Source organism: Centroberyx affinis, unplaced genomic scaffold (genome assembly GCF_046629955.1).
Source record: "Centroberyx affinis isolate AG114_WGS23_722 - 3 ecotype Tasmania unplaced genomic scaffold, CSIRO-AGI_Caff_v1 ptg001773l_1, whole genome shotgun sequence".
NCBI classification, from domain to species: domain Eukaryota; kingdom Metazoa; phylum Chordata; class Actinopteri; order Beryciformes; family Berycidae; genus Centroberyx; species Centroberyx affinis.
Genome location: NW_027280166.1, coordinates 75,001 through 100,668, shown reverse-complemented (window position 1 = coordinate 100,668; position 25,668 = coordinate 75,001). Strand labels below are relative to the sequence as shown.

The window sequence follows — 25,668 nt, the reverse complement described above, 5'->3', positions numbered from 1 at the left end:
AGAGATGAGAGGAAAGATGGAGAGAACAAGAGTGACAGGAGGTTGGCACAGTGATGCTGGCATCTCAGGTTAGCGTGTGTGTGTGTGTGTGTGTTTGATGTGTACCCAGATGAGTAGGCGATGTACTATGTCTGATGATAGTAGCTGTTGCATAAGGCCAGTCAGGCATATTATACAAGTAGCATGATGGAAAGGGAGAGCGAGCACACACACACACACACACACGCCACACGCACACACACACACACACACACACACACACACACGCACACACACGCACCACACAGTTTTCTCACCTCTAACCAGGTCCACATCTATAAGGTCTGGTTTGACATGGCCTGTCTTCTTCGGCTTGTTCCTCAAACCCTGCAGGGGGAGACAGAGAGAGACATGGAGTCAGTGTCAGAGAGAGAGAGAGAGAGAGAGAGAGAGAGAGAGAGAGAGAGAGAGAGAGAGAGAAAGAGAGAGAGAGAGAGTGAGAGAGAGAGGGGGAAGTGATGGACATATAGATGTTCACACGCATGCCTACAGTAACTCTATAGCAGAGGGCTTCTCGTGTGTGTTACGCCTACACACACACACACATTGGTTGGGGAGGCACACCGTGCATTCAGGCTAAAACACACACAGCTAGTTGCTCTATTCTATTTAAATCAGGTCAACTAGCTCTATGTAGTCAGCTCATCCAATCTAGTAAACCTATTTCTACAGTTTGATCCAGGCAGACATGTGCACTCAACTCACAAAAAAAAACATCTGTAAAGACCTTTGGGCCCTTGAAACTAAACCCTTTGTACAGATAAATGTGTTGTGTCTAACAGTGGAAGCCCAGCCACTCGAGGCTATATACTGTACAGTGATGGAATCAGAAATCCCTTTAACTGCAGTGCACAGTGTCTCTTGTTGTCCGCAATGTTTCAGTGAAAGCCACTAGTGCCTGAAAATGAAACTGGACTAAATTATACCATCATATTACTTTGCCATAATCTCTAGCAGATGTTTCTGACTATAGTGTCGCACCACTGCTGAATGAATGTTGTGGTACCAGGGCCGGTCCCACAGTCGCCCAACCTTAGCATTTTTGTTACAGGCTTCATTCACACTAGCAAGGTCTACTGCTTCCCCTCGGGTCGAGTTCCCTTCCCAGGCTCAAACCTGTCCTGTGCATGGTATGATATGATATGAACGTGACGGACAAAGTGTGCTGTTGATTTGGACAAAGGATAATATTTCTACCAGAGTGAGTTTAAAGGTGCTATATGTAGCATTTTGATGAGATGATTAGTAGTCTCTGTCTCATGTCAGTGGTGTTGTTAGTACTGGTGTTTCTCAATATTAAGACCACATTTCCCACAAACCCTGTTGTTTCTTGTCACAAGGAGGATATTGCCTGGCATTTGTCTTCTTTTTGGCTTTACTTAAGAGGATAAACATGTTGGAAGTGATTTTTCCACTGGCTTTCACTCGAAACTCGATTTTAGCTCCATTTGCACTAGAAGAGCACCTTCTCCTATTTTGTGCTATAAAGCAATCTCCCTTTGTGCCATAAACCAATCCAGCAGATTTCAACCGAAATCTAACCCAGTGGCACACAATGTAAAATGCAGTATTGAGGCTGGTAGAGAGATGGTCTTGTTTGTTTACGGTAATTATACATTACCATTAAAATGTTATATACAGCATCTTAAACAGACTTCTGCAACTCTGTTTCTCAAGGAAACTTCATTTATCAGTGCGATCTCCAGCTTGTAAATTATAGAACTCGACTAGATTGTGTCATTTCTATTGTATGTTCTAGTTTTAAAGATAGTGCTTTGTGTTGTTTATGACCCTGGGAATTACACTCCCCTGTGGTACGCTTAACTTCCTGTGCCAGCGTGTTAACTTCCTGTGCCAGCGTGTGACTTCCTCCTTTGATACTTACATAGGCTTCATCTGTGTGAGTGTGTGTGTGTATGTGTGTGTGTGTGTGTGTGTGTGTTTGTGTGTGTGGCACAGTATCGGCTGAACAAAGTAGATCAGCAGAACAACATACTGGCCTTGTCAAATGTGATAAAGAACTGTATTGAAACTTTATGAGAAACTATAAATTATGAGTATGTGTGTGTGGAGTGTGTAACACTGTGTGTGCATGAATACACATAGGCAAGGCTTGTTGTGTGTGTGTGTGTGTGTGTGTGTGTAAGTATCTGAAGTGTTTTTTCAGGAGCAGAACAGCAATGGTTTTGTTTTTTTTACGTTTCCAAGTGCCTCGCATCAGTCTTTGATGGATTACAGTCGACCCAAGAACTGTGTGTGTGTGTGTGTGTGTGTGTGAGATGCATTTCCTAGAGGAGAGAAAGTAAATAACAGTGATGAGTGTGTCTTGCCAGAGCTAGCGGAATATTTAAACTGTTCCTTTGAACAGGTGGTTTAAAGGTGTGTGTGTGTTGCATGTGTGCATGTGTGTGTGTGTGTGTGTATTTGGTTAAGGACAACAATGTCTATGTAGCTATGGTGATACTGTGGTGAACCCACAATCTGACAATAGCTTGGTTTTACTGAGGTTTCATATCAATGACTCTGGGTAACACAGTCATTACCACAGTGTGTTATGTACATACACACAGAGAGGCGGGGCTAAAGTGGGGAAACACACTCACAGATTTCCATCCATTATGTATTTTTAGTATTCAGTTTACTGTGGTGCATGGTAACACTTAGCATACTGGAGATGTTTAATGAACGGTACAAGGGAACTTATCATTATCTCAAAAGCACTCAAGCAACAAAAAGGTTATTTTTAACAAGATGCTCCTTGTCCATCATCATGTAGTTCTTTAAAAGCCTTAATTTGAAAGAACTTCAAAGTCTTATTAAATAGAAGAGAGAGCAGTTGAATGCACACTGAGCAGTCCACTTGAATCTGATCTCATGCTAATATTTACACACCGGCCAATCAATTTGCAGGTTATCAGTCAATGTCTGATATAGAAGTCTGATGGAGGCCCTTATCTTTTAATGGCAGACCGACTGAGCCAATACACTGTGTGAATGTGTGTGTGTGTGTGTGTATGTCTGTAGGTGTGTGACAGAGTGAGTGGGAAAAAGTGAAAGTGAGAGATAGGGAAAGAGGGAGAGAGAGAGAGAGAAAGAGCAAGACCGAGTGTGTGTGCGTGTGTGTGTGTGTGTCTCCATAAGGGACTGACGGAGCAGATCGATAGCTTCCTCTTGGCAGTGGATTTAGCCCAGCGGTAAAGTCCTTCACAGACGCTGTAGAACAAGCTGGCTCTAAACAGCACTACACAGACCAGCCTGGCAGATACAGCAGTCTTATCTCTGGGCTATTTATAGTCTCTTATCTGTATAAACTAGTTACTGGTCAAGTTTTGATGGCATCTCAAGGAGTGACCCACAAAACTGCATGTCAGTTCATCATTTAAACGATTACAGCACATTTAGAAGAAAAAAGTCTTTAATAGACAAAAAACAGCCAAATCCTTTTCCCCTGCATTCCTTCCTATGGTTTGCTTGTAATATTGCTTACAGGGGGGATTTAGACTTATTTCACTGTTACACTTATTATAAATCACAAATCACAAAATGTTTTTATGTATTTCAATGTCATTTCAACCGAAAACCCAGCAGAATAAGTTTCCTATTTCCACCAGCAGGTGGCGACTGTCTTGCCTCTGCAGAGGCTTCTACTTTGTCTCTGCAGGAAGACAGATAGTAGGTTTCCAATGGTGAATCTTACTGGGAGACCCACTAACCAACTGTAGTAAACACTGTATCTATACAATGAAAAAGCCATGAAAAACATGGGATATCATCTCAAATGTATACATAATGTGTGTGGTTTATTTGAAGATAAATGCTCTATATCCATATTGGGGGAAAAAACAACTAAATGGGGCTCAAAAACTACCATATTTTATCTTAATTCTGCTATCAATGATTTTGTAAGACTGGGTGTCTATTTTGCCAAATGGTGGATATCTTATTTTGGAATGAAACTGGTGCAGTTTTGTTTTTGCAAGGCCAGATACCATCACAATCTCAGGCAGACTCAATAAGGAGCCATCTTTGTTCTGTTAAGGCTTGGATCCTGATCCTGCTGGTCTCCTACCTGGCCTACTGGGCAGTCTTTTGAGCGCTCATATAGTACTTTAGCACTTATCTATTATGACATTTTAATTGTATTTTGCCACTGAATATTGTTGTATCCTGTTTGTCAGCAACATTTGTGATTGCCATGATGCTGCTGTCTTGGTCTGGTCAGTCTTGAAAAAGGAGATTTTTAACCAGGACTACCTGGTTAGATTTAAGTTTAATAAAATAAACATGCAAAATAGGATATTTATACTTAGTTATAAAGCAGTATACCTTCTCTAAAACAAAGCACCACAGACAAAATAGTCAATATCAAGGAAAGTACTCAACTCCTGCTAAATATAGCGCATCTGTACTCCTTACACGCTGCTTAACGAGATCCTAAACCTTTATGCAGCCTATAAACAGTATAATTAACACTTTGTAGGGGTGAGAAGGTGACACATCTTGCTTCCACACCATGCTAAGCTAAACACCATACTGTCTGCTGTGGCTAAAAACCCTGGGAAACCATTTAGACAGCCAGAGAGCCAAGGTCACAGCGTTCTGTGTGTGTGTGTGTGTCTGTGTGTGCGTGTGTGTGGTGTGTGTGGACTTTGAGCTCATTAAAGAGAGTGTCTCTCACCTCTCTGTTTACAGGACAGAGGTAGGAGGGAAGGAGGGAGGTAGAAGTAGAGATGGTGTTATTAGAAGGGACGGAGGGAAAAAAAAGCAGGAACCTATTATCCGAACTGCAGAAGCCAAAGAAAAATAGATGCAGAAGTCATTCTTATACCTTCTGCCACTGTGATTAACTTCTTGTGAATTAAGTAATGGTGAAACTAAGCTATTCCTCACTCTACAGCCACCTCACTGGCCCCTGTGATGTCCTCGAACCCTACTTTGGGAACCACAGACGTAAGAGAATCTCTACAAAACTACAGCAGGGGGAAAATGAGGTTGTCCTGTTAAAGGTCAAAGGTAAGAGGTCACAGCGGACAGGTGAAGAGGCTCTTATTACCATGGCTCTGGGCAAAGAAGCAGTCGCTTGAAGTTAATGCACAACACACACACACACACACACACACACACACACACTTGTGCACATACAAACACACATACCCACTAATACAGTATCGCCCAGTTAAGCTCTAATATGCCCACACAATATGAGGTCTATCAATAAGAAGCAGTGTGGAAGAGGTAAACTAAACAAAATAAAGTAACCTAAAAAGTCTAGTATCACAGTATCAGTAGGAGTGTGTTCCTTATCAACTTGGCAGGTTAAATAAAGGTTGAAAAATTTGTAATTCAATATTCAGTGTGTCATTTAAAGGGTCACCAACTTTCTCTCACATGCGGGGTGCAAAACCAACTTTTGTCAACCCAAAATCATTTGTTGACCCGTTAAGGGTTAGAGCAGACAGACTTTTCTGAATCACCATCATTTGCCTGGTGCCAGTTTCCCACCCTGATCACATGACTCATGCTAATCCGACTGTGCGTTCACACCACAAACTGCTCAAGAAACCAGAGAAACGTCATCAATTGTCGTCAGTCGCCTAGTTTCCCTGTTTCCTAATTTTTCAACAAGGAAATGTTGGCTGCAGTTGAGGTTTTGGCTAACGTCGCCCTGCAGCCAATCACGTACTAGCGCTGCTACGTCAACACTGGTCAATATCATGTTGATGTGGTTGTTAGCTGTGTGAACGCAGAGTGAGGTTAAAAAAAAACACAAACCAGGAAATGACATAACAACCGAACTGGCCAATCAAATCAACCAATCACAATCTAGTCTACAGCGTGGGTGAGCAGAGGTGCACTGTGGGACACAGGAGGGACACCGCTCCCGCTGTATACTCACCAGTGTAATAAACTGTTGAGAGGAGGAGAAAAAGATGGAAGGAGGGATGGAGATGAGGAGAGGAGAGATGGGCAGGCGACACCCAGCCAGGAAGGCAGAAAGAAAAGAGTTAAAAAAAAAAAAAACACTGGAAACTGAAAAGAACTGGTGAGCATGGTGAGAGAGAGAGTCAAAGAAAAGAGGGAGAGAAAGTGAGAGAGCTGAAGACAGAGCAGAGAATGACAAAAGGAACCAAAAGAAAGAAAGACTAGGGAGAGAAATTAAGAAAGAGAAAAGCATAGCACAGACAGAAAATCCAAACAGGAAAATGAGAAATGAGAACAAAAGGGAAGATCAACCAAAGTATAACAGACAGTGAAATGACGGCAATGTCTAGAAAGCTGAACCAGCCATACCTTTATTTCTCGTTGCTCTACTGATTTCTCCCATATCTGCTGGTCATAGGCGCCAATCTGGGAAAAAAAGAAAGGATTAATGATGAAATATGGGGAAAAGTTGAACTGGGATGGAAAGCAGTGTGATATAGAAACCAGGTAAAATGTTGCAGGTCGACTCCTCTTCGTATTTTAGCTTCACTGAGGCAGTAGAAAGGCTGAGAGGCCCAGAAAACTGAATAATACCATGTAGCACCAAATTAAATCTCTGCTGATTGGATGACATGTAAAGAATATCTCACTGTAATTGCCCTCTTTCATTCTCTCTTTGTCTCTCTTAGTCATTTACTCTCCATCCCTCTCTCTCTTTTTCTCATTCTCTTTCTCTCTGAGGTGTAAAACGAAGCTAAGAACCTGTGAAACTGGTCCAAATGGGCAGGTTCAACTACAGTGCAGCTCACAATGAGCATCTGACAATACACTCTTGTACTACAGCCAATATTCATCAATGTCAACCACACACACACACACACACACACACACACACACTCTAACTCTGGGGAAACGACTACAACACCGCCAGTCAGGCAGAGACAACGGAGTCAACCGGCCTCAAAGATCACTGCAATCGATAGACCTGCAGTGTGTGTGTGTGAGTGTGTGTGTTTGTGTTTGATAGAGAAAGTGTGTGTGTGTGTGTGTGTGTGCGTATGTGTATTGTGTATGAGTGTATGTATGAGGCTAGTGGAGTGGTTCATGCATGTTCATTCAGCCTTATATGGCCAATCGTCTGTATGACCCTCTAGTCAAGACGCAAGAAAGCAAGAAAGAAAGAAAGAAAGAAAGACAGACATTACGCTTCATGGAGGTAGACAGGAGCGCACACACACACACACACACATACACACACACACACACACACACACACACACACACACACACACACACACACACACACACAGTGTAACCATATCAGGACAGAGAGACGTCAGATGGATGCAGTGAATAACGTCTGAGGGAAAGAAAAACAGACAAGATACAGCAAGCTGTTATCGTGGGAACAAGATATATGCCTCGACTAGACTTCTGACCTGTGAACACACACACAAAAACACAAAATGAACATAATCCAAGGTCAAATTGTATTAATTTCACCATGCTTGGGTTGACAGTTTCTCCTTTCTCCAGGCTTTCTCCAGCTCTAAAGTCACAGTTAGCAGATCATACTGGGTTTTAACTGTTGAAGGAGAAACTGGAAACCCAAAATCAGAAAAAATACAAAATGTAGGAAGTGTTCCCTGTTGCACTACCAGCAATTGGGAACCGTGTAGTGTCACGCTTTTCATACAGTGTTTGTTTGTTTGTGCACGCATGCATGCACACACACTAGGGATGGGCATTTCAAGCAAAAATACTATTCAATGTTCACTGGGAACTATTCGACCATTCTTCGAAGATCATATATTTTCATAGCTTGCTAGTGGGGTGACCCAGACTCTGCACGATGCCCTCGAGACCGACACTCACACACTCACATGAATACATCGGTCCGGTGAGGTCACGTCATCACCTGATCCTCTTGAGTCTGTGTGTGTGTGTGTGTTAGGGATGGGTCATGATTTTCGAATTTTTGAATAGTCATTAAATTCTAAAAAATCGAATAGCCCCGAACCGATCCGTCTCTCCTTTTAACGTTAAAACGAGAGAAGGACAGGTTCGGGGCAAATCAAGACATAGCTATTTACTACTAGCAAGCTACGAAAATATACTTTTTAAGACAAGACGATAGTCACATAAACTATTCGATTTTTTAGAATTTAATGACTATTCGAAAATTCGAAAATCATGACCCATCCCTAACACACACACACACACAGACTCAAGAGGATCAGGTGATGACGTGACCTCACCGGACCGATGTATTCATGTGAGTGTGTGAGTGTGTGTCTCGAGGGCATCGTGCAGAGTCTGGGTCACCCCACTAGCTGCTCTCTCACCAATGGAAACTCTACATCTTTAATGAGCCTTCATTAAACATGGATAGGCAGAGAGAGAGAGAGAGAGAGAGAGAGAGAGAGAGAGAGAGAGAGAGAGAGAGAGAGAGCTGAAAGAGAAGGAAAGAACAAGAAGAAGACAGAAAAAGGACTGAAACAACTAAGGATGGAGAGAAAGAGTATCAACAAATTAAGTGAGAGAAAGAAATATGCTGGTGTGTTGGTCTGTATGTCTGTGTGTGTGTGTGTGTGTGTGTGTGTGTGTGTGTGTGTGTAGGTATGCATGTGTGGTCAGCAGTTAACAGTCCAGGGGGTGTAGAGTAGCATCGCCATAGCAACCGGAACAAGGCTAGTTTTACTAAGGAGCTGCTAAACCACACTAATGCTGTCTGTCCGCAATGTAGGTTAATGAGATAGACAGAGAGAGACACTCAGTCTGCATCCATCCCTCCATCTGCCTTTACACCTATAATATGAAAAGTGATACCACAATATTTAAGGACCAAATACCAATATTCTTTTTTCGTTTCGTTTAATTACTATTCAACATTGTACCTCCATGCTATATAGGTCATTATTTCCTGAACGCTGACTTTAGAATAACTCATAGAAAATACAACTGATAATCTCAAATGAAAACAAATACTTACTACTTGTGCTTTCATATAGTATGTAACAAAACACCGTAGCTGCTAATGTGATTTGTTTTGCAGGTGTTGCATTTGCTGGTTAGCAGGAGTTTGTTCGCTCCTCACACTCGACAACATGCTTTAGCTTCAGGTGGTGGAAGAGGTTTGTGGTATTGACACTCTTCACTGCCACTTCTTTGAAGCAAACTTACAAACAGCTGTGGTTTGTTCCATACAGAGGGCTCTCAGGTGATGTAATGCACCCTCTGACGGCCATATTGGAGGTCCTGGGCTCTTGGGCAACAATGACAGTGAACAGCTGATTGTGTGTCTAAACATATGATTTGGTCGTCTCAACAAAATTCAATAGACAGTTAATTTCTGTGCCGTTTTTGACTGGGAACTGATTGATTTTGTGTTTAGATAACGTCAGCCGGTTAGCTAGCTAACCAGCATCTGGTTAGCTATCGCTGTCTTGTTGTAAACACATGGATTTGCACACTAGAAAATGAGTATCTAGTAGCAGCTAGTGTTAGTAGTGACTAGTAGTAGCATGTTAACAATGACATCAGTTGCTTTGCTAAATTAGCCTGCTGGCTAGTTAGCGAGCTAGCAAAGCCAAAAACCAACTGTTTGTTCAAGTTAACTGAGCTGACACTTTTCAAACTACAACTTGTAGTTCACTGGATGACAGACTAGCATTGAGGGGACTATGAGCTGAAGACAAGAGAGCTGTGTCACAGTAACCTAGATTTACAAACAAATCTACCTTATCATGCTACTATCATATCATAAACAAATCTACCTTATCAGACTACTAACATAAACCGAACTGACCTACATCCACACCACAACAGGTTTTCAGGTATGATCTTCTTGCATAGTTGTTATAGCCTAGCTGGATTTAGCCATTTGAACACAGCCAATTCTCTACTGGACCTCCATGAGATTTATGACCTTGATTGGAAATCAAACCATCTCACACAACAGAGGCAACATTACCGTTTTCTGAGGAGTCATTGGTGCCCAAGACTATCAATCAGCTTTAGTTAATATTTTCGATTTCTCAATACTAAGGCAGGTGGAAAATGTGTCTGTATTACAAGTCCTAACAAAATCCCCCTCACTACTGCCTGGACCTCCTATTCACTCTCAATGGGCTGAGATATCAGCCGAGTCTAACTGACTGACTGTTTTACTGACTGAAATGACAGGTAGACAGTCTGAATGACAAACTGGCTGGCTGTCTAACTGATTGACTGTGTGACATTTGGGCTGATGACTAATTTTCCACATCACCCAACCTCATAACACACACACACACACACACACACACACACAGAATGGAGAGACGTTCGAGTACATGTGGAGGACAGACAGAGGGCAAACGTGACCAGCCTGGCAGAGAGGAAGAGAGAGAGCGAGGGAGAGAGACAGGAGGGAACAGGGATGGAAAGAGGACTAATTTTGGACACCACACACACACACACACACACAACTCATTGCATCACTGAGTAGTGAGGTAACTGAGATCTGACCGAGTGGAATTAACGGCATTGTAAATCCTCTTATCCACAAACTCTTACATCATTATCTGTTTACCTGGTTGCCCCCGTCGCTCTCTCTCTCTCTCTCTCTCTCTCTCTCTCTTATCTCTTAAAATAAACTGATAATTTTTCTCCATATCTTATTTTAGCTACACACACTTACATTATTGTCTCTCTTCTTATTGTCTCTAAAAGAATCATTTTGCCTTCAAACTATAAAAGCTTTAACACAAGCGTGGGTGAATAAAGGAAAAACGTACGTCAATTCAAGGCTTGAAATAAATGAAAAAAATGAAAAATAGAATAACTGCATAATGAGCAAATTGATATTTATGTTGTGATATGTGATATGGACTCAGTGAATTCACTCTTGACAAAAGGACACGTGAATCCATGATGATTTCACTGCTGAAATCACTGAATCGGTGATTTGACAGGTGAATCAAGTGATGAGAGCGAGTCAGTAGGGGAAGACGACGAGGACGAGCGCACCGTTGCCGCAGTGCCGGGGTCACCATGGCGACGGATGGAGGGACGATCCAGGGAGAGAGAGGGATTACGTCGTCGCGGCAACAGAGTTATGCAACAACCTCCTCTGCAATGGAGGCGGTGGCACACACACACACACACACACACACACACACACACACACATAGATGAAGGTGGAGAGAGGGATGGGGGAGAGAGGTGAGGAAATAGATGTGTGTCTGTCAGTGTGTGTGTGTGTGTGTGTGTGTGTGTGTGTGTGTGTGTGTGAGAGAGATAATAGAGATAAACAGACAGTAGTAATGTTAAGAAAGAAAGATTATCTCTCTCTACAAACACACCCATAAAAATTATGGACACACATTGTCATAGGCACATAGATGAGAGACTTGCATATCCATGCATCACTTTGTCTCTCTCTCGCTCTCTCTCTCCATCTCTCTCTCTCTCACAGACATACACACAAAGTGACAGATGCACTTACTGAGTCAAGACATTTGCACGCCCACACTTTACTTCTTGTCTCGCTCTCTCTCTCTCATCTCGCTGTCTATTTTACATACAACCTCAGTCTTGTTTTCTGCATCTCTCTCTCTCTCACACACATTAAAGCACCAGTCCTAACTCTAACTACAGCCTGTCTTTCACTCTTTCAGTCTCTCTTCCTTCCTTTCTCTCTCTCCCCCTCACTCACATCCACCTACTCATCCTCACACACACACACACATTATGTCATCATCCTCTTAGTAGCTGCTGCTCTGCTCTCAACGCATATTTACACCTCAGGCCTCTGTGTGTGTGTGTGTGTGTGTGTGTGTGTGTGTGTGCGTGCGTGTGTGAAAGGGATAAGGTACAAATGAAAGGGATAGAAAAGTGAGAAAGAGACAGTAAGAGATAAAGAAAGGGAGTATGCTATTTTGAGCAGCCACCACTCTGATGAAATAATTGCAGAACCTTGTAAATTGGAAAGTAGTTCATAATGCAATTTTCAATTAATTGTGCAACTATAGTCACTGGAGGGTTAAAAATGTGTCCCCAGTTTTTGTCTGGACCCTTCAAAGTATGTATGGAGCTACTGACTATGGTCAAATCCTTCCCTGCTGCATACAGTTCTGTGGGCAAGTTGAATGAAAGAATGAATGAATTATCAGCCAAACAAACACACAGGATCAATTTAGTTAGACAACCCCACACAATACTTTGCATAATGCATTTTCTGTCACAATGTAAACTGTTCATAAGTCTATTCCTATCTCCCAGAAAAATCAGTTTGAAACAACAGCGCTCCACAGACTGAGCGCGATGGAAAATCCCTCACCTATTTGTGGGATTACCTTACTGCATTTCAGTGGAGGTGTGGTCGGCTTTGACACACTGACTAACCGCTGATGTGCTTCTATGGAAACACAGAGCGGCTAGTATAAATATAGGGCTACTTTAAGGTCAGTATGGTGTGAGCAACAAATGGAAACATTTCAGAAAGAGTGAATGAATGAATGAATGAATGAATGAATCGAAGGTTTCATTCCAAAACACAAACAGAAACAGCTTGAAATTCATCAGTCAATCTTCCAAAAACACAGATGACTCTGTCCTCAAAAACCTAACTTTGCTGTAAGCAAAGGGCCTCAGATGACTTCTTACTTTAATACCAAACTGCACTGTGCTTTACTTTCATAACAGCGATCATTTTGTGAAACTTTTTCCAAATGCATGGATAACTCAGTTTGAAATGAGACTCCTCAAAGGAATGAATCAATAACTAAGTGAATTAATGCAGGAACAAATCAATAAATGGGTGAATGAATGAGTGTGTGAAAGAATTATTAAATGAAAGTTTGGACAGACAGCCGGTTGTGACATGCTGATTAAATGACTATGGCAACACAGAAAGTGGTGTTGCAGTGTGTGTGTGTTTAGGGTCTATTTTCAGTTCAGACAGGTGTGTGTGACAGATGGGAAAATCTCCTATTATTAGTCACAAGGGACAGTCATGTAAGTCTCTAAGAAACATATACATGCCATTTACTATGAGTGTCATGAGTGCATACATGTTTAAGCATGCCATGCTCCGCCTGTTGAACTACACAGCTAACTGTGTAGTTCAAGTAAACTTGAACTAGTAAACTTTTGTGCAGGTTAACTTGTTGTGCAGACATGGGATCAGCAATAAAACACAGGGGTGATGATCTGCTCATGAAGACAAAACCTGTTTTCTTTGGGAAGTTGTCAGAAAAAAAAACGATACACGCTGTAGGCTATTGATGGTCAGGAGCAAAAAATAGCCAAATGTGACTGCTCTTTATCCAGAATGGAAATAAAGAACAACGAGCATATTTAGGGAAAAAGAAAGAAGCCATTGAGAGAGGGGAACAGATTTTTTTTTCTTTTTAAGTGTGGTTGCTGTTTGTTTACTGTGTGTGTGTGTGTGTTTGCTGTTTGCAAGGAGTGAATTCTCATTTGTGCAAGGAAAGGAAAGCTCAACACATAGTGTTACAGGCACAGGAGGCTCTGAATGCACTGCTGTGTGTGTGTGTGTGTGTGTGTCCTATAACTGACTCCACACATAGGCACATCATTCATCTTCAAAAATACATCCCATATCAAGCTACATGTTAATTTATGCATCATCTCCTTAGCTCTAAATGTAGGTTACCCATATATCAACATGCACCATATCACTTTACAGCTAGTTAGATTCACACAGAAGCTTCAAACTGAGAGTTACAGATCTTGGCAACTCATGAGCATCCACATATCTCACCCACATACCAAGAATATGAACGGTGTCACATGCCTCTAAACTAGACTTAAGTCCAAATATATCACCCATATGCCAACCATATAGATTATGTCAAATGACAAAATAATTCTAAATACCCTAAGCCTATACCCTAATAATCTCCACAAAAAGATGGCAACTGATTTCCTACTTGTCAACTGCAAACACTGCATATGAGACATGGCAAAAAAACATAACAAAAGCTATAGCCATAGCTATATAGCCAATCTAGTGTGATAGTGATAGTGATACGTGCTTGGCATGGCACTGTAGTGAGAAAAAGGCTCCTTCCACACAAACATAAAACCGCATCTATTTGCAGCCTCATGGTCAGAAATATAGCATGACTCATATAGGCCACTGGACGAACACCAACAGCAGGGAGGGCAGCAGCCTGAGGGTGAGAGAGGCAGGCTGAGGATGACTGCTTCAAATCCCCAGACCTGTTTGGAAATCTGGGCCTCTCTCTTAATATAAAACAAGGCAACAATAACATGTCGTCCTGCATGGATGATGCATTTCCCCTCTGGGGCCAATCAGTAATGTCACCCTGTTTTGACCTGCTTGGGCCAGTCAGTGTGACTTTACAAATGCTGGAGTGCAGTGGTGTGATACTTCATTTCCCAGAGTTTTGTCAAAATCCCATCAGTGGTGTATGAGATATCGTGCGTGACACATGGACGAGCAAACCAAGAATGTATGGTCTTCCTTGGGCCAATCTGAGTAATGTTGAAAATGTTGCAGTGCAGCAGTGAGATGCATCATTTCCCCAATCAGCAGTGTCTGAGATATTGTGCGTGACACAAAGGAACGAATGAAAGGAGACCGATCAATAGTCCTCCCCTTGATGTCATCGTTAGGGCAGTATTCTGTATATATAACCTGATCAGAAATACATCATGACTCATACAAGCCTAGTCTACAAACACAACAGGTCCAGAGGCTCACCTAAATATATTAATACCAAAATCCAAACCTGAGAACATGTTTATTTGGCACGACTCCATATGTTTACTTAATGCCAAGCCACAGAGGATACCTCTAATCTCTCTATCTCTCTCTGTCTTTTCTATTTTTATCTGAGCCAGTGCCCAGATAAACAAAACACAGCAGATACACTAGACCTACATCTTCCCCCCTACAGGCTTGTCTATCTTGTGTTAGGTACATCTGTAAATTGACATTATTACTGTCTCTCATGGATCTCAGGAGCAATAGTGGCTACATTGAGAACTGATGGGGATAAATACTAATCATTAAACATAAATCAATAAGAATATTTGAATTTCCCTCTAGTATTAATACAGCGGCCTAAGGCGCATATTATGTACATGCAGCGTAGTGGGTCTCTTTCTCTCTTCTTCTATCTTTCCTGTCAGAAAAGCCACAAACATAATCATTAATGGAGAATATTTGGCCTCCGTTTCATGGCGATAGTCAGCAAAACACTTCCCCTGTCTGAAAGAGGCTTCAGCAGGGAGAAGCCCCTGAGCACAGTGGCAGACAGGTATGATCTGCTCCTTAAAGACGTTTTTATTCAGCCATGACTCAGCGGGTGTCATCACTAGTGTGTCTCTGCCCAGACAGGCCCAGCTACACACACACACACACACACACACACACACACATATAAACACATACGTCAGCTAATGGACTCTACATATGGCTTCTAAACCTAATTTCTTAGACAACCCCAGGGTCTCTGCAGGTATCAGAAAGCCAGAATGACTTTGTAGAGCTTTGTAGTGCTACCTGCAATTAAATTTACGACCAATTTTAAAACCTATAATAAAGAAATAGAGCTGGCAATTCCAGTTTATGTCCAATTAACAACAGGACCAACTGTGCTTAGTAAAGCACAGACAATGGGAAACAAATGTAGCACCAGTCAATGCCTGGTGAAAAAAACAACACCCCTCATAACAGTATTCAAGACATTTTAATACTTTTTAAGGGCATAAAATTTAGATAAGACTTTTCAAGACTTTTCCAGAATCTGTGGATACCTTGCAATCCCAGTTTCTTGACCTATATTGCCTTCATCTGCTGGTCTAGACAGACAGTAAGACAGACGGGCAGATAGACAGGAAGAAGGCAAAAAGACAGACAGTCGTCTCTCAGCTCCTCTCTGACTTGGCTCACAGTGTCAGTAGTGTTAAGTATCAGGGCAGTTAGTGAGAGTTAGTCCTTTCTTCTGCTGACTCATCTACAGTGTTTTACATTTAAAAAAGAAAATCTGAATTCACAGTGAAAAACTTCTTCTGCACACTTAGATCCATGCAATTTACATTTAGTAAGACCTATAAGAAACTACATTCTAGACACAAAAATCTAATTCCAAAAAGGTTTTAAGCCTGGTTTCTTAGGCTGTAGGTCAGGTTGAGAGTCTACATCTGCTAGGTGCATACAGAGGAGCAGAGAGAGAGACAGACAGACAGACAGAAAGAGAGACAGACAGCCGGTCACAATGATGTAACAGACAGACATAGCAGACATAGGGAAAGACATACAGACAGAGAGGTTGTGAAAGAAATGATAACAGATCGACAGACAGACAGAAACGGTATGAGATCCATCCGTCATGAAAGACGGACGTAACAGCAGGCAGACAGGTCAGGAGGACAGAGAGACAGGCAGACACAGAGACAGGTCAGGAGGACAGAGAGATGGGTAGATATAGAGACAGGTCAGGGGGACAGAGAGACGGGTAGACATAGAGACAGGTCAGGGGGACAGAGAGACGGGTAGACATAGAGACAGGTCAGGGGGACAGAGACATAGAGACAGGTCAGGGGGACAGAGAGACGGGCAGACGGGTCAGGGGGACAGAGAGACGGGCTGACGGGTCAGGGGGACAGAGAGACGGGCAGATGGGTCAGGGGGACAGAGAGACGGGCAGACGGGTCAGAGGACAGAGAGACGGGCAGACGGGTCAGGGGGACAGAGAGACGGGCAGACAGGTCAGGGGGACAGAGAGACGGGCAGACGGGTGTGTAAGCTGAGAGGTACAGGGGGAGCTGTGCTGGAGTCCGCTGAGGATCTGATATCTGAGACCATGGAACAACACGACACACAACACCAGTCTGGATTAACACAGCTCTACTGACCTGCCGCTACTGCACTTAAGAGTTCATTACCAAAACACTACATATCAAAAAATATAGATATATACACAGTATATTACCTGATGTTCAACACCTCTGAAATATAGAATCCACTCTGTAAGCATGTTGTTGTCTAGCAATCCAAATGCTTAAGAAGTGCTACAATACTATAGCATTTTGTGCTGTGAAATAATTTTGAGGTGTAGTTTTTTTTCAAATAGTGGATATTATATTTTCCTATGTTTTTCCTCTTCTTTATCCTTGCCTGGCCTGATCCAAACACTACTGTCTCTACTGTTGCGGACAGCTTTTGTTTGTTGCTGCGTGTTTTCTATATTTCTATGCTATTAAGGGGGATTTTCAGTGAACCCAGAGGCAATTTGTTTGTCTGAGGAAAAATAAATCCTCCTGCTTCTTTTCGGGTAGCTTCACATGCTGTTGAACATCTATCTGTGAAGAGGAAGGGTCACTCAGTTCCTGAACTACGCCCATTTTCCCAGCGACCGGACAAACATGTGATTGTCCAAGTCAATGCACACACCTTGTCGACTACTGAGAGATTCACCCCAAGCAGAAGAAAAGAATGAACAACAAACACAGTTGAAGAGAGAATGAGCTTTTCTCAGGGTCAGGAGGGACTGTAACCGATTGCACTTATCAGTTCTCTTGTAATCAGATTACTGCAGTCAAATTACATGCAATCCATTACTCCTCCAACCTGCTGATTACATTCAGAATGAAAGTGAGTGATGTTTTACTTCCCGAAGGAGCACATGCTATGCTAAATTAAAACATTTTCTGAGGAAAATTAGGAGCATGACAACTGAATATTAGACTATATCTCCTATGCAGTATGATTTTTTAGATAGTCTATGCTACAAAAATGTGAAGCACAAGCTAAACACAACATTCAAGTATGAAATGTATGTCTTACCTTTTTCTGGTACCACACCACGGCATCTTTTACTTTGGAAGCCATTTACATGTCCCTTCTCCCGGCCTAGGGCATCTTAGACTGGAAACACACACACACACACACACAGAGAGAGAGAGAGAGTGTGAGTGACGGACTAACGAGGAGGGAGAGGAGGAGAGGAGTTTATATAGACGCTACCTGGCAGGCAGGTGTGTCTTGACAACTGACGACAGAGAGAGGGAGGGGTAGACGCGCCGCGTGCACACACACACACACACACTCATGCACACTCAATTTGCCTTGGGCCCTAAAAACACAAGTAGACACACACACACAATTTATTCCTCTTCTTCTGCTCCCTTTGCTGTTGCTGAATCATACTGTGATTCACTCACACACGCACACACACACACACACACACACACACACCGATAATAGAGAGGAAAGCAAAGCCGGTCACTTTTACATGTCTTTGATGCCGTCTCCCATGACACCCATCTTATAACACAAACACACATTCTCACTTAAAGCCTGTCTGGGCCTAATTACTGCTCTGCTAGTGTTGTTTTGGGCTGGTTGCTGCCACTGAATCATATTCTGATGCATGCACACACACACACACACACACACACACACACAAACACACACACTTTTCTGGAAAAATGTGAGCATGATGGGTGGATCCCTTGCTACGGTTGGGTGGATGAGTGATTGGCAATGAAAGGCAGGCTCAAAAGCACGCACACACACTTGCAGTCATTTACTCAGTTGGTACGTGTATGTATGCGTGTGTGTGTGTGTGTGTGTGTGTGTGTGTGTGTGTGAGTGAGTGAGTGAGTGAGTGAGAGGATCCACTTTTTTTTGTTAAATACAGGTTTCATCCAACACTTCTCAACAAGGCAGCTGCATTCCCAAACTCACAACATCACAAAGCTCTGGAAGTATTCCACAGCTTGTACCACAACCACACACACACACACACACACACACAGGGGTCACCTTGACGAATCATGTTCCTGAACATCACATTAAAACACTTAAAACCCAACACACACGACCATAACAGTACAGCTGTCAAAGAGCCAGATAACACACACACATGCACAGTCAATCATTACACAGTAAGATGATTTATTAGTACGCTCATGAACATCGTCTTCAGCTCAGAGATATGGAGGGGAGAAGGGGGAGGAAGAGTAGGAAGAGAAGGAAGAGGAGGAGAGTAGTGGGTGGGGGGGTGAGGAAGAGGAGGAGGGAGGGCAGTAGAAGATGTGGTTAAGATGATGTGGTAGCTGTAATGTGGAAAACGTGGTTAGCCACTGTCCTTCCCTCTTCTCTCTCTCTGTCTGTCTGTCTGTCTTCCTTCCTCTTCTCTCTTTCTGTCTTTGGGTCTCTTTCCGTCTCTTTCTTCCTTTTCTCGGTTACGTAACCGCAGGGTTGTCCTGCTGTGTGAGTGGGAGGGATGGAGGGATGGAGGGACGGAGGAGCAGATAGAAGAAGAGGGCAGCAGCTACAGGCGAGGCCGACTCACAGGCCAGCTTTCTCTCTCTCTCTCCTTCACGGTCACTGCTTGTGTTTCTGTCCAGCTGTCAAGCAAATTTTACACAAACTTTTGAAGTATCACAAAAAATCTAATTAGGCGCGTTTCCATCAGAGAATAAAGCCACTTTTCAACTGTTGTACAATGACACTGATCTATCATGCCAAGTCTGTCAATACGTATTCAACAAAATGTCTTTACCGACAAAAAAATGTCTGCTTCAAGTGAGCGCAAAAACTTCTTCTTGCGATGTTTAGGGAAAGTTAAGGGAAGTTTTACCCCTCTTCCTTTGCTGCTTCACTCTCCAGTTTTCAACTCAAGTTTGAAGCTTTAATTTTATGGAGCAGAGTGAAAACAGCTTTGTCTGCATGTGAAGGCCTGTTTCTGCTGCCAGGCTCAGTCACTCTCTCTCTTTTCCAGTGAGTAACTTTTTGGAATTCTTTTTGTAAATAGCTTCTCTACATTAGTGAGTCTGTAGAGTACATAGTCTCTCTCTGTCTCTCTCCGTCTGTGTCATTTTTTCCAATCTGGTCTATTTTCGACTCATTTCCCCACTGTTGTCACTTGTCAAATATTTGCCAAAAAAGCCAAGAGGACCATTTGATTTATCTTATCCTTTAAGTTTAGTGCACTGCATGGGCATCTCCAAGTCTCTGACACATTAAACCATTCCAAAAAGTGTGTTTGTGTGTGTATGTGTGCATGTGTGTGTGTGTGTGCATGTGTGTGTGTGTGCATATGTGTATCCAAACCATATTACAGGTCTACAATGTTTCCCAGCTGCACAGTACTGCTTTTCTACTAAGTAACAAATCACAATACCTGGTGTTTATACGTACAGTAAATTAGCCACTTCAAACACAAATAGGTGTGTGTCTGTGTCAGATGTATCAAAGTCCTCACCTTCAAGGCCAAGGTGCTTCCCAGCTCAGTATGTTAAGAATGTGAGAATGTGAAGTTCAAAGCAGCAAAGAGAGAAAAATATTACTTGAGCCAAGTGAGAAAGGTTTCTATTTCAAACAGAGGGCAGTTTGTCTCTGTGTGTGTGTGTATGTGTGTGTGTGTGTGTTCAGTTCTTGCTAGCAGCAGACTCGCACATAGAATCAGAAGGAGGTGGTTTCTTTTAACATAAATGCTGCTGCTCGTAAAGTTGCAGGGCTACGTCTGTGTTTCTGTGTGTGTGTGTGTGTGTGTGTGTGTGTGTGTGTATATATATATATCTGCCGCAGAAGGCAAGTATTATTTTTAGCAACAGGAAGAAAGTCTTTTTCTTGTCGTTGTCTACGATTACGAGAACTTGGGCTGTGTTTGGGGTTTTTTTTATGTGCGGTGGTAATATAAGTAAATGGGTTTACGTCAACGGAGAGAGAGAGAAAGAGGTAGAAATGAAAAAAAACGTGGAGGCTGTGAAAGAAAGAAAGAAAGTTTGTTTCTACTTTCTGCTCGTCTCATTTTATCTCTCTCTCGCGCTCTCTCTCTCTCTTTCTCTCAGTTAACATAAACATAGACAGAGGAAGAATTTACTCCTCATTCACATGAGAATAATCCTTCCCAGACTCACGCTCACACACTCCCACTGTTCTCACAGCCAGTAGTGATTCCATAAAGCGTGCCCTGTAGGCTACGTGATGAGCAGAACCAATTGCAGCATTCACTTCATGGGAAATGTGATTGCTGTTGATTGCGCAACATGTCAGAGGAGGACAAGAACCTGCACACTGTCCAAAAAAAATTCCCGTCTGTTATCATTCATTTTTTTCTGAAAGGATGAGCCTATATGCACATAAACAGACACGCAGGGGCAGTTGCATTTTTCATTTCTGCGTTATTTCTGAGATGTGATCAGAGTTGATTAGATCTCATCACTGCATATCCACGCTGAAAATGGCGTTTATGCTTGTTATCCGATTTCTGTGCATCCGGACCCGCCGCTTAACGCTTCCTGACGTGATCGAGTGATGAAAGTCTTAAAACAACATCCATCCAGACAGAGAAGCACGTAGATCTGTGTCCAGACAGACAAACAGGGTAAAACACCCCATCATTACTGGAGTGTCACCACAAACAGCAGTGTTTTCTGTTTTGAACTCTCACACACTGTAAACCGAACTCCACTTGGACAACTTTAAGACTTCAAATCCTTCAAATCCACCATCCAAAGATAGTGATGAGAAAACAGACAAATCCTCGCTGTTCAAAGCCTTAAATCCCTTTTACGATACCTCTATGTGATGCCAACACTGATGCTAGCTGACGCAAACACACACACACACAGACATACACACGCACACACACGCACACACACGCACACACACACTATTGCCTAATACAGCTTCATACACAGGCTTAGGTGTAAACTGCTAGGCGGTTATTTATGTTGGAAAACATCTTAATATGGGGAAATAGTCTGGAAACTTTTTCCAAACACATTTTTTTCCAAAACCACACACACACACACACACACACACACACACACACACACACACACACACACAGTGTTCCCAAAATAAGCTCTGTTTTGCTCAAGTCCAGCCACAAGAAACAGACACACACACACACACACACACACATATATATATTCTGATCACAGGAGGAAAAAATTCCTTGACATTGAAAAGAAAACAGTTGAGTCTTTTCCTACAGACCGTCCTACATTTGAAACCTTCCTGACATTTTCAGGAAATCAAACTCTGTTCACATTTAATTTTGATTATTATAATAATAACAATAATAACAATAATAATTATTATTATTATTGTTATTATTATTATTATTATTATTATTATTATTATTATTATTATTAATATTAAGCAGCTTAAAATCAACCTCAAACCCAACTATACTAGCCATATCTTTCCCGACCTTTCCTTACCTGCAGTCATTTACTCAGTTGGCCTGCGTATGCATGTGTGTGTGTGTGTGTGTGTGTGTGTGTGAGTGAGTGAGTGAGTGAGTGAGTGAGTGAGTGAGTGAGAGAGAGAGAGAGAAGGGGGTGATGCGCCTGGTCTTTCTTGTTTTTGCCCTTTTTTTTGTTAAATACAGGTTTCAGCCAACACTTCTCAACAAGGCAGCTGCAATCCCAAACTCACACACACACACACACACACACACACACAGGGCTGGTCTGCAACCCCTCAGCCTTGGCAAGCCTGTCTGTCTGTCTGACCGCTGCTCTGTCTGAGCTGACCCATTTAGAGAAAGAGAGAGAGAGTAAGAGAGACAGAGAGAGAGAGAGAGAGAGAGACAGAGAGAGAGAGAGAGAGAGAGAGAAAGAGAGAAAGAGAGAGAGAGAGAGAGAGAGAATGGCCAAGTAATGGCCGCCATCTATTATTTAGGCCACAAATTTTATAGGGGCTCTTTCTGTGCCCATGTTGTTTGAGAGTGTGTGTGAGTGTGTATCTGCTGTGTGTGTTAACGTACGTGCTTGTGTGTCTTGTGTTCATGGGAGCAGGAGAAGGGAGCGTGTAAAAAGCTGTGTGTGTGTATGTGTGTGTGTGTCTCTTGCAGCTCTTGTATGTATGTTGAACTGTATTGTCTGTGGGAGCAGGAGAAGGTAGAGTTTAAACTGCTCTGTGTGTGTGTGTGTGTGTACATGTGATCTCCATGTGGCTTCATGCTGCCTATTGGAGGGGGGGTTAAAAGATAATAGAGAGAGAGAGAGAGAGAGATGCATTCATGAAACCACACTGTGTAAATAAACATGCAGAAATCAGCATCTAAGGGGGTTTTCAGTGACATTGGAAGTGGGATAAAAAAAGATGAGACCATTTCTAATGTTTGAGAAATTTAAATTTCATATCTCAACGGCAGCCGGTGTAAAAGGTCCAATATTGTTCTTGAACAGCTGTGCAAGCGGTGCTTTAGGGAGACGTGGAATGGACATACCTGTAGCGCGTATTTAGAGTACAGACCTACATCAGAGAGGCTATAACACATAGGCTGCAGTACAATTTTCTTGCACTCTAGTAGAGCTGCAACGATTAATCGATTAGTTGTCAACTATTAAATTGATCGCCAACTATTTTGATAATTGATTAATCGGTTTGAGTAATTTTTTAAGAAAAATAAGTCAAAATTCTCTGATTCCAGCTTCTTAAATGTGAATATTTTCTGGTTTCTTTACTCCTCTATGACAGTAAACTGAATATCTTTGGGTTGTGGACAAAACAAGACATTTGAGGACGTCATCTTGGGCTTTGGGAAACACTGATCAACATTTTTCACCATTTTCTGACAGTTTATAGACCAAACAACTAATCGATTAATCGAGAAAATAATCAACAGATTAATCGACAATGAAAATAATCGTTAGTTGCAGCCCTACACTCTAGTCAGCATCCTTCCCCTTCCTCTCGTGAGGCATGCGAGCGCTCCTCCTCTCTGTACCTCAAACTACTTACCAACTCTTGTTCTCAGTCTTTATCATTTCACAGGAAAATTTAAAAATATAATATTGATAAATATATCAATAGCCTACATATTATACAAAATATAATATTGATAAACAATATAAAACGTTAGTGTCTAGGGTTGGCGGTAAACCGCCAAACCGCACAGTGGCGTTACTATATCACCGCGGTAGGAAAATTTCAATACCGTCACAGCCCTAGCTGTTGTCACATCATTAATAGTTTCTTAAGGACAAATTGGCAGCAGTTATCTAGTTGCTTTCGTTCCCTGTGCATGAGTAGACCGACTGTACATTTTAATACACTGAATGTGCAAAATATGAGGGACATCTTCCTGATTTTGAGATGCAGCCTCTTTTGCACAATCCACATCTCACTTATCTCAAAGCTTAAAAATCCTTCTGCAACTCGTCTGCTTCTCTTTATCTAGCTACATCTCCACCTTTGTGATTCGTATAGATTTAATTAGGGAAATCAATAAGAGTAATGGCTTTTACCTGGATTCACCTCATCAGTGGACTTCATGAAAAAAGAAAGTGTCCCTTAATCCTAGTTCTATGCTGGTTTCCGCTGCCTGCCCCTTACTTGATTTGTGTACACTTCCTAGACCTAGATAAACGTTTATTTCCATTACTGTATTAATACAAGGGCTGGAGATGCACCTGCATACACATTTGGGTGTTAATGTGGCCAAATGCATCTCTGTCCTCCTGCAGAAGTGGCTTGAGTGAGCAGATCTTCAATGCATTTCTATGCGTTGCAGCTCTACTCAGATCACCCAGGACATGTTGCCAGCAAATACATACAGGTCTGTCAGGGAAATGCTGACAGTATAACCAGAATGTCTTACTAATGCCAAGTCATATTAACAATGCTAACCAAGTCTCTGTCATTGTGTCTGTATATTAAAGCACAAACTGAAACCTCACCCTAACCCTGCTTTACCACGCTAAGTCAAGGCATATGGACACACACACACACACACACACACACACACACACATATATACACACACAATTCAGTGATGAACACAATGTAGCTTCATACATTTTACTGTGCATGTGTGTTCTATGTGTGTGTGTGTGTGTGTGTGTTTAGTCACTGAAAATAACTCTTATTTCATCAATACTTTCCAACTGCCAGGTGTGTACACACACACACACACACACACACACACACAGAGAGAGACACACACACTAAGGCTAAGCAAGGGCTGAGAGTGAGAGCAAGGGTGTCCATAGTGCATGTCTGTGTACGCGTATGTGTGTGTGTGTTTGCAAGATGAGGCGGCTATTTTTGAATGGTTCTCATAACATTTTATATAATTTGTTATGCAACCTCCAACTTTTGAATCTGACACCTTACAGCTACTCTCTCTCTCTCTCACACACACACACACACTTAACTATCTCTCCATCTGCCCTCAATGTCTCACTTAATTGTGTGCGACTGTGTGTGTGTCTAATGTCGGACTTTCATGACTTCTCCAGGCAGAACAGTACATCGATCAAAGAGCTAATTTGCAAACATACCAGTGTATTCCTTTAAGACACAGCAGCCTTGGCCCTTGCGTTCCCATCCATACCATAATAATTTTGTGATTATACATACAGTATTCTCTGGAAGTTTCTCCAGCCCAGCAGAGCAGAGGAGAAACACATTAAGGTCACTGGGCTTCTGCTGCATTTCCTAACACCCGTGATGTGTAACTGTATACACTCCATCCAGTGTAATGATATCAAGGGAGAGAGAGGGGGGAGCCAGCGAGGTCAGTGTGCTCGTTTTAACTGTTCACACACCGCATCACTTCTTAAATTGATTTCTCTCTGAGTTTGTGTTTTCACGTGATAGTGAGCGACTGATTAGCGGTGTGATGAATGCTCAGTTTTCCATCGACATCCTCAACCAGTGAGAAAGTCACCAGACTTCACTCGCTACGCGCTGCAAGCCTC

General features: G+C 42.3%; 1 protein-coding gene across 1 annotated transcript in view; it reads right to left on the bottom strand.

Annotated features, from left to right (window-relative positions):
- Positions 1-25,668, bottom strand: part of LOC139652175 (protein PHTF2-like) — a 48,484-nt gene that overhangs the window by 16,188 nt on the left and 6,628 nt on the right. The window contains exons 3-5 of the mRNA XM_071529154.1: positions 17,786-17,866; positions 6,331-6,387; positions 297-366 (exon numbers count right to left, since the gene is read on the bottom strand). Of these exons, the coding sequence (XP_071385255.1) occupies positions 297-366; positions 6,331-6,387; positions 17,786-17,830 (172 nt within the window). The 5' untranslated portion in view covers positions 17,831-17,866. The remainder of the gene's footprint in view (positions 1-296; positions 367-6,330; positions 6,388-17,785; positions 17,867-25,668) is intronic.